Source organism: Hyaena hyaena, unplaced genomic scaffold, assembly GCF_003009895.1.
Source record: "Hyaena hyaena isolate Hyena2069 unplaced genomic scaffold, ASM300989v1 scaffold_135, whole genome shotgun sequence".
Taxonomy (NCBI): Eukaryota; Metazoa; Chordata; class Mammalia; order Carnivora; family Hyaenidae; genus Hyaena; species Hyaena hyaena.
The window spans coordinates 94,593-103,315 of record NW_024080767.1 but is presented as its reverse complement, the minus strand read 5'-3'; the positions used below and the strand labels follow the sequence as shown (position 1 = coordinate 103,315).

The 8,723-nt window shown below is 53.7% G+C and overlaps 1 protein-coding gene across 3 annotated transcripts; it reads right to left on the bottom strand.

Annotated features, from left to right (window-relative positions):
• Window positions 1-1,429: 1,429 nt before the first annotated feature.
• Window positions 1,430-7,132, bottom strand: TGFB1I1 (transforming growth factor beta 1 induced transcript 1). Of its 3 annotated transcripts, none has more exons than XM_039238084.1 (11): window positions 7,073-7,132; window positions 5,681-5,796; window positions 5,500-5,552; window positions 5,255-5,397; window positions 5,002-5,089; window positions 4,778-4,883; window positions 4,472-4,666; window positions 3,162-3,335; window positions 2,816-2,897; window positions 2,387-2,535; window positions 1,430-2,127 (listed from the first exon to the last, which is right to left on the bottom strand). In XM_039238084.1, exons 1-11 carry the CDS (start codon window positions 7,083-7,085, stop codon window positions 1,861-1,863), a joined length of 1,386 nt encoding a protein of 461 aa, XP_039094015.1. In that variant the 5' UTR covers window positions 7,086-7,132; the 3' UTR covers window positions 1,430-1,860. The 3 variants fall into 3 exon arrangements, with proteins under 3 accessions (XP_039094015.1, XP_039094014.1, XP_039094016.1); XM_039238083.1 differs by lacking the exon at window positions 7,073-7,132 and adding an exon at window positions 6,657-6,791; XM_039238085.1 differs by lacking the exon at window positions 7,073-7,132 and adding an exon at window positions 6,642-6,790.
• Between the last annotated feature and the right edge of the window lie 1,591 nt (window positions 7,133-8,723).

Genomic DNA, 8,723 nt, shown 5'->3' with positions numbered 1-8,723 from the left:
TCATTCCTTCCTTCATTAACAAATATTTATTGAGCACCTACCACATGCTAGGTAGCATTCTAGAAACTGGAGAGACAATGGTAAGCAAAACAAATGTAATCTGACAGACAAGCTCTCAGGAGCTTGCATTCAAGTTTCAGAAACAGACATAAGCAACAAATAAACACCTATTTGCAATAGATAACGTGCTATGAGGGACGAGGGAGGTGCTGCAGATGAAAACAAGGGCTAAGAGTGAATTTCACTTAAACCGTCAAGTCTCCATTAGTTCATCACGCGTCACTTGTGTACCTGTTTGTCATCTGTCTCCTCTACTAGACTTCAGCTCCAAGAGGACAAGCACGTTTGCTTAGTTTCCTAAGGCCTCCCAGCATTTGGTATAGAGCCTGCCACAGTATATACTCAATGAACATTGGGTGAAATGAATGAATTGAGATGGGAGGTGGCCAATTTGAGCATCCTCAGGACAGGGAGGTAGTGACCATCCAGGAAATAGCTAGCATTCCCCAGGGAGAAAATATGGAAGAAGAGCAGGAGGTCTGGGAAGACCTAGGGAGAGAAGCCTCAGAAAGGAAAGGATATGGGTGGAGGTGGTGAGTTCAAGGCAAGGACAGAAAACATCTCACCTTTGTCTCTTACCCACACATGCTCTCCTTGGCTACTAGGTCTTCCTCAAGTAGGAAGGGCCTCTGAGAATCAATCCATCGTTTCCAGCCTCAAAGGCTTCTTCTATAGTTTAGACCCAAGAATCCAGACCCCTTACTAGGGAATCACAGGGTCCAAAGTGAAGGTTCAGGGACTCAGGAAGGGATTTGGGGATTCAAACAGAGCCTAAACTCCACACCTAAAAATCCTTGGCCCCACCCCTTTCTGCTGGGGCTTAGCTCTTTGACTCCTGATCCGAGTTAGAAGCCTCCTTCTGGCTTCCACAGCCCCTAGTGCCTCCTTTAGTCACTGTCCTGACCATCCCATGTGTCAGCCTCTGCCTCGGGGAGATATTATGAGTCAATACAAATAAGAGGGAAGCTGTGCCTTAGTATCCAGATCCAAAGGGTGGGCATAAACTGGCACTTCTGGATGGAACCCCTCTCTGAGGGCCTTACAATTCTGGAAATTAGACAAGGTGGTGAGGGTGGAGACAGTGGTTATTTCAAGAATATATGGAGCTAAAGCAGTGGAGAATGAGGGTGGGAAGTTTCCACGGGGCCCAGCTTGAGCTCCTGTCCTGACTTGCCACTATCTGTACAATCCTGCACAAGGTCATTTGATATGCGCACAGCATGCAAGGGCTGAGGCTACAGGTTCCACTGTGGCCACAGGGTGGTGACCTAGAACCTGCTGCAGCCAGAGCCACCAGAGGCGGGGCTTCACCATGCAAGGCTTCCCCACTCGGTCCCTCAATCCCGCAGTCAGAGACACAGCACCAGTGTGATGTGGAACGTGTTTTTATGTAGGTAGAAAAAAGTGCACAGACTAGTGAGGGAGTGGGGAGCAGGGATGTCCTGGCCTGTCTTCTGATTAGTCGGAATTGCCCCATCAGGGGCCTCCCTCAAGGATGGGGATAAAGTGAAGAGTTCATGCAGGGTGGCTCTAGAGTGTGAGACCCACATTGGGGGAGTGTGGCCTTGAAATTAGCTGGACCTTTTCTGAATTGACATAGAGAACTTTAAGAGTACAGTACCTTAGGGGCGGCTCTCTCTAGTGGGTGGGGCCTCACAGGATGGGGTGGGGAGAGCCCCAAGCTCAGAGAGCAAGGCCTTGGGATCTGGAGAGCATGTTTTTTGGGGAAGGGTGGGGGGGTCTCTGGGGCTTTGGTCTTCCAGGGGAACGGGGGGTTTGGAGAAGGATCCCCACAGGCAGTTAGCCGAAGAGCTTGACGAAACAGGGCTGGCAGTAAGGCTTGCCTGCACGCTCTTGGAAGGAGCCCTTGGTGAGAGGGCGCAGGCAGAAGGTACAGGTGAAGTGGTCTGGGTGGAAGCGGCGGCCCAGGGCCGACACACAACGGCCGGTCACCGGGAGGCCACACGTAGCGCACAATGAACCACGCCTTGCGTGGAAGTGGTTCTCGCACAGCGGTCGGCCCTCATGCTCGAAAAAGCTGCCTCCTGAGAAGGGAGCGAAGCATTCCTGGGGAAGGGTGGTCGTGAGAGGATAGGTCAGCCACCAATCCCTTGATCAGATAATTCGCTTTAGGAGCTTAATAACCCACTGTGACAACCCCACCCTCCACAGCCCCAACCCAGATGTGACACACCCTGCCTTGAATAACAGTCTGGGCCCAGGCTCCTAGTTGGGCTCCCCTTTTGACCCAGCTCTCCAACCACCACTGCACACCACCACCACCACCCTTGCCCCGCCTTCCCCCCGTCCCCCCACGGCATCGCACCCTGCAGACGAAACAGTCGGGGTGCCAGAGGGCGCTGAGTGCAGATATGTAGTTATCCAGAATGGGGCCCTGACAGCCCTGGCAGCGCGGGGCGAAAAGCTGCAGGAAGTCCCGGCGGCAGTAGGGGCGGCCCTCGCGCTCATGGAAACCTAGGGGCGGGAACAGGGCGGAAAGAAAAGGGTGCAGGCTGCACCCGAGACTTGCACGATCTGAGACTGCGGGGCAAGATGAGGGGCAGTCAGAATGAGCAGTAGTGAGGCAGGGATGGGGTCTAGAGTGGGGGCCTAGTGGCAGGGCATAGGATGGGGACTGGCAAGTGGGAGAGGGTGGCGCCAGCAGACTCGGGAGGTCTTTGCAGGCCGGACCGAGGTGGGTTAGGTGGGATGTTGAGCAGACCGGTGGCTTACAAGGCTGGAGCCAGGTTCTCACCTTCATCTCCGAAGGGCTCCCCACAACTGACGCAGCAGAAATGCTCTGGGTGCCAATGGGTGCCCAAGGCAGTGACCATCTTCTGTGGGGCATGAACACGGGGACACTCAGTATGCCCTTCCATCCCTTCTTCCCTTCTTCTCCCACCCTGAACCCATGGAAGAGGGTTTAAGCAGGCGTTTGATGCACTAGAGACCTAACAAGGAAGTCAAAGAGTGGGCGGAGTCCAAAGGGCCTTGGACAAGGCCAAGGGGCTTAGCATGGGTGGGAGGGGGCTGTGAGTGAACGGGGACCACCCCACAGGCACCCTGGGCGAGGCAGAGTTTGTGGGACAGGCAGGGCTCACGTGTCGGATGGGTTGATTGCAGAGGCCACAACGTGGGGAGAAGCGCTCAAAGTAGCACTCGGGGCAGAAGGGGGCTCCATCCTTCTCGAAGAAGCTGCTGCCTCCCAGGGCCATGGAGCAGCCACCGCAAATGAAGTGCTCAGGGTGCCAAGCGCGGCCCAGCGCGGTCACCACCTGCGAGTTGAGGGTGAGGCCTGGGTCAGAGTGAGCTGCCATGCGCCCGAAGAGCTAATATTTATATGGCACATTTCAAGTTTTCTTTTTACCATTTGACTCCCTTCACTCATTTCTCCCCACCCACCCTGAGAGATTAGGATGAAGAACCTAATGTTCAAGTCAGTCTGTGAGTGACAGAGATTCAACCTGGGTCTTTCAGCACAGTACTTAGGACCCTCAATAATTTTAGAAGCCCAGGAAAATGTATGTAATTACTTCTAAAATCAGAAGGAAAAAATGAGCTTGAAGAAAATGGTTTAATATGTAATATTAAGAAATTCTCCTTTACACCAACATGAAACACAACTTTAATTTTTTCTTTAATGGAGGGAGGGACCCATGAAGGTAAAAGTGCCTAGGACCCACAAAGGTCACAATGTCACCCTGCTCTGCCACGATTGGAAATTCTGGGATGGAAGCAGAGCACTAAATCTAGCAAGAGTATCTAGGTCAACCGCTTGGCACAGCTGTTACCAATAACATCTACTCGGGGCACCTGGGTAGCTCAGTCGGTTAAGCGTCTGACTTCAGCTCAGGTCATGCTCTTTCGGTCTGTGAGTTCGACCCCCACGGTGGGGTCTGTGCTGACAGCTCAGAGCCTGGAGCTGCTTCAGATTCTGTGTCTCCCTCTCTTTGGGCCCCTCTCCCAACATGCTCTGTCTGTCTCTCTCACAAATAAACATTAAAAAAATAAAATAAAAAAAAAATCTACTCAGTCAATAAGCCAAGAACCAGAGTTCACACACCAGATGCCGGTGGAGCAGAAATATCTTTTGTGGCTGCCTGAGAACGGGGAGATGGCACCAATAAGACTTTTGTGAAGACTAAGAGAGATGAAGTTTTGTAAGGGAGCTAGAATGGTGCCTGCACAAAATAGAACCATAGTAAATGGTAAATGGGTTGGAATTCTCATTCTCATCCTTCCACTTACATGCAATGTGACTCAGAGCTTTAGTTTCCTCATCTGTAAAATATGAACAACAGTAATACCCACATCCCAGAGTCATTTACTAAAAGAGAACAGCACAAAGTCTGGCTCTCAGTAAGGATGGGTCCATGGGTCTCTACCTCCCTACTCACAGGTCTCCACTTACCTGCCCGGCAATGGGTTTATTGCAGGAGCCACAGAGGCCCTTGGTCTGGGTGGGAACACCACGGCGGCTGAGATCAGACTGCAGCAGCCCCAGCATGGTGTCTAGGCTGCCCTTGCCGGTCTGCCCTGGTGAGGACGGAGACCCCTCATTCACAGCGCTTGGCACTGGTGGCTGAGTTGACCCAGAGGCTGGAAGCTGCAGCAAGAAGGACATGAGAGTTGAGTCAGCAAGGCGGTAGAAGTGGAAGGTTCTGGAAGGGGTTAGGGAGCCACAGATCCACAATGGCCCACCTCCTGCCTGACTCACGTGGTTCTGGACACGGAAGTCAGACAGTGAAGCCATCAGCCTATCCAACTCCAGGGTAGCCGAGGTTGCTGAAGGCTTTGGGAGAACAGGGGATGGGCTGGGAGGGCTGTGAAGAACACAACTTGTGTCAGCTCAGAGCCCCCAGAATAATGAAGGCTATCCCCCAGTAAGTCAGCCGCCTATCACCTCTCTCCCAGCTCTGCCAACAACTATGTCAAACTCACGGGCTGGGCCTTTTCTTGTCCTCAGATTGGTCCTCCTTCGGGTCCCCTACAGTCTCCTTGCTAGATGGGAACTGAGACATTATTTCATCTGCAGAGAGGAGAGAAGGGGACTGGACATGGGGCCATACTCTATCCCCTTCCAGTTAAGGCTTGTGTCCCTTTAGCTGCTACTCTGGAAAGAGTAGAGCCCTCAGTCTCTTCCCTTCCCTACCCTGTCCCCATCCCATCAAGGCCTATCTCTGTGACCTGGTACCTGTGATGTTGAACTGGGTAGCGTTAAGTTCCTGAAGCAATCTGTCTAGTTCACAGAGCCCTGTGCCCAAGACACCGCTGGAAGAGGAGAATGGAGGGGCCGCAGGAGCTGCAGGCTTTGGGGACCGAGGCTTGCACACCGTACTGGAAAACAGGGTGGGAGCCTGGGTTCAGGGCTGGGGAATTGAAGCCTCTTTACCTGAGTCTTAATTGGCTTCTGCCTCCCCCAGTTTCCACGCCCCTCACCTGTACAGATGGTCCTTGTCCCCCGAGGCTCCTGAAGACTCCCCAGATCCTGTCTACAGAGAGAAGGACACATGTGTGGGATGAGAGGGTTGTACTTTGTTTGCCCCACTCAAGCTCAGATTCCCCTAGTCCTGGCCAAACGTGGCCCTAGTGTCACCCCAGTCCCCACATTTGATCTCACCTGTGCCTGGTGGCCATAGGGCAGGGGAGATGTGAAAGGCTCCGGGGACCGCTCTTTCGGAGTCCCTGACCTTGGCATGTGTGAGGTGGTGGTCTCCAGGTCAGACAGCAGGGCATCTACAGGGCAGCGTCCATCAGGATGAGAAGTTGAGGGGTTAAGGTTAGAGCAGAGACAGGGACTCAAGAGATTAGAAGTTAAGAGTTCCAAGTAAGCAGTAGCTGAGGAGGACGGAAGCCAGTATATGAACAGCAGAAGTTACGAATCAGATGGAAACACAGGCCAGACCAAAGGCAGAGAAGTAGAAGTGCAGCAGGGAATATTTATGACCAAAAACATCCCAAATGGCGCGTCTTGGGAGTCATGCACAAAAGCCGCCTGATTCTTTTATTTTCTGCATCTTCCCTGATGCAGTCAGAATTGACTATTTACTCAAGCCAAATTTGGCTTCACCCCAAAGTGCTCAATTGGCTGTATGCCTGGCACCCAACTTTCTGGTTGGATGCTCTTTCTGCCCACTAATTCCTGCCCCCCTCCCCCACCTAAACAGACCCGCCCAGCTCTGGCGCCACTCCAGGCACTGGGTCCCACCCTATGCTCCTCATTGGCAAGTCTGCTGGGACCTGCTTTCTGATTGGCTTATTTTCCATATAAGCCGGTTGCCCCTACTGAGCAGCACCCCCCACCGAAGGGTGTCTGAACCCCTTCTCTCCTATGGAGAGCACAGCCTTTCCAACAGACCAGGTGGAGGAGATGCCTGGGTCTTCCTTCTTCCTCCAAACCCCCCCCCCCCCCCCCCCCCCCCCCCCGATCTAAATCCTTTGAATCCTTTCCTTTCTAGAGTCTAGAAGTCCCTACTCCTTTACGCATCTCTTGAGTACCACAGTGGAGCCTTAACCTCTTCCTGGCATCTTGGCACTCATCTATTCTCTTTTGGCCCGAAAAGACCCGACCCCTACCATACTTAGGGTCCCTTAACTCTTTTCTTCCCCTACACTCTGAGGCAGGCCCATTTCCTACTGCAAATTTTGGTGTCAGGTTCTCCCTTCCCGTCTACTTTCCCAGTCCCTGGACCCAAGACCCTTTTAACCCTTCCCTTCCCAGAGGCCCTGAGCCCAGGCGCCCACTGGCGGGCGCTGCACCTCCCTGCCCATCCGCAGCAGGAGGAGCCGAGCGAGGGAAGAAGGGAGGGAGCGGCCAGTCCGGGAAAAGGCAGGAAGGGAGAGGCAGGAAGGGGGACGTGGAGTCGGAAAGGAGGCGCGGGCACAGACCAGAATCAAGAAGACAGAAAGCAGGGATGGGGCGATTTGGGGAGTGCAAGGGGGGTCCAGGATGGGGAAGCGGGTCCAGATGGCTGTGAGGAGCTGGGGATAAGAGGACCCGAGCCCCACTCACCCAGGTCCTCCATGTCGGGGCACGGGCGCACCGCGCGGGGCGAGCAGGGCGGGGGCTGTGTCCGGTGGGGGCGGGGGGTGGGGGACGTCCGGGAGTTGGGAGGCCCGGCCGTGACCATGTAAGGAAGCCGGGACCCGCTGGGATGGGGCTGGGGGGGTGGGGGGGGCGGGAGCGAGGGTGCAAAGAACAGGAGAACCCAGGATGGGGGCGTGTAAAGGAAGGAGGGCCAGGGCCCACCCAGGCCCAGCCCGCCTGTCGGCCGCGGAGGCAGCCACACCCCAGCCTTGGCCTCCGCTACAGGGATCCCCAGGCAGCCAGAGCCAAAGTCAGAGAAGAGACTCTCCCAGACCAAGCTGGGGATCCTCTGCTCCTGAGACTGTTAGACCAGACTGAGGCCCCCAAGCAGACACCCACCACCAAAGCTACCAGCCCGAGTCCTCAATAGACGCCCCCTGTCCACTCAGTCCATTCCTGAGACTTGCTCCAGACAGAATTGTTGGGTTGAGCGGAGAAGTGATGGCTCTAAGGATCAGTCAGACAGCAGGTTCAGGGACATTCCCTTAGAGACCCTGACAGACAATGACATGAACAGATGTCCCAAATGGCCCATATACTAGACACAAATCTCTCAGAAATGGAGACAGACACAAACCCTCCCACTCTCTAAGCCAGGACCTTCTCTCCAAAACTTGGAAACCAACATATAGACACAGGTAAACTGAACCCAGGCCCAAGCCCCATGGACTCAGGGAAAACACTTTGAGGCAACCAGACCATAGCCAACCTTCAAGACAAAGCCCTTCCCCAACACTGAGGTGACCCTTGGGAAAGAGCCCTTTCTCAAGATACTGGTGAACACAGAGAAGACACAGACTCCAGACACAAAGGAACAAGGAGACTTCCCTAGACTGAGATCCCAAGAAATCAAGGTAGAAGTGAACCTTAAGAGAGGAGTTTGGACAGACACAACAGTGTTGCAGCCCCTAGACTGTGGGTCTCAACCCAGCAGCAAATTAAAACAGGCTGGGACGCTTTTTAAATATACTGATGCCCAGGGCACCCTCCCCTCAGTCCAATTCAATGTGAAGGAGCCTAGGAATCCGTATTTTTAAAAAGCTCTCTGAGTAGCTCAAACACACAGTCTAAGAACAGAGACCTGGACACTTACAGACGCACAGAGCTAGCAAGTGTCAACTTTGGCTCCCCAGAAGCTAAACTCGCAGCCCTGTCCAGGCACCCTCCTCGAAGTCAGGCTGCCACCTGAGTGGTTTACTGATCTGGAATCCTGGTGATGTAGATCCTGCCTTGAGAGACCATACATAGCACAACATGAGCTGAATACAGCCCGGAGCTCTGGCTCTCAGCAAAACTAAGACAGGGCCTCAGGGACTCTAGGAACATAGAGGTCTTCCTTCAGGCTAATAGCAGAAGGACACTTGGTCCAAGAGACGAAAACAGACACAGAGACTGAAGACCTAAGATGAGCAAATATCACTCAGGAAACAGTAATGCCAAGGCCTCGGACATACACTTCCTCAGCCCAGCCCCTTCAAAAGACACTAACCAGAGTCCGCGGGCCTAGCTGGGTAGCTGTCTGAGCAATAAAGTTGCATAAGCACGAAGCAGGCTGCACCCAATACTCTAGTATATC

Bases quoted from the DNA above. Each gene is read 5' to 3' on its own strand.
- TGFB1I1 (XM_039238083.1), bottom strand. From the start codon at position 6,690: ATGGGCCTGCCTCAGAGTGTAGGGGAAGAAAAGA. The intron at 5,553-5,680 runs GTGAGATCAAAT...TTCTCTCTGTAG, and splicing joins CCTATGGCCACCAGGCACAG to ACAGGATCTGGGGAGTCTTC. The intron at 2,128-2,386 runs GTGCGATGCCGT...ACCCTTCCCCAG, and splicing joins CCGACTGTTTCGTCTGCAGG to GAATGCTTCGCTCCCTTCTC.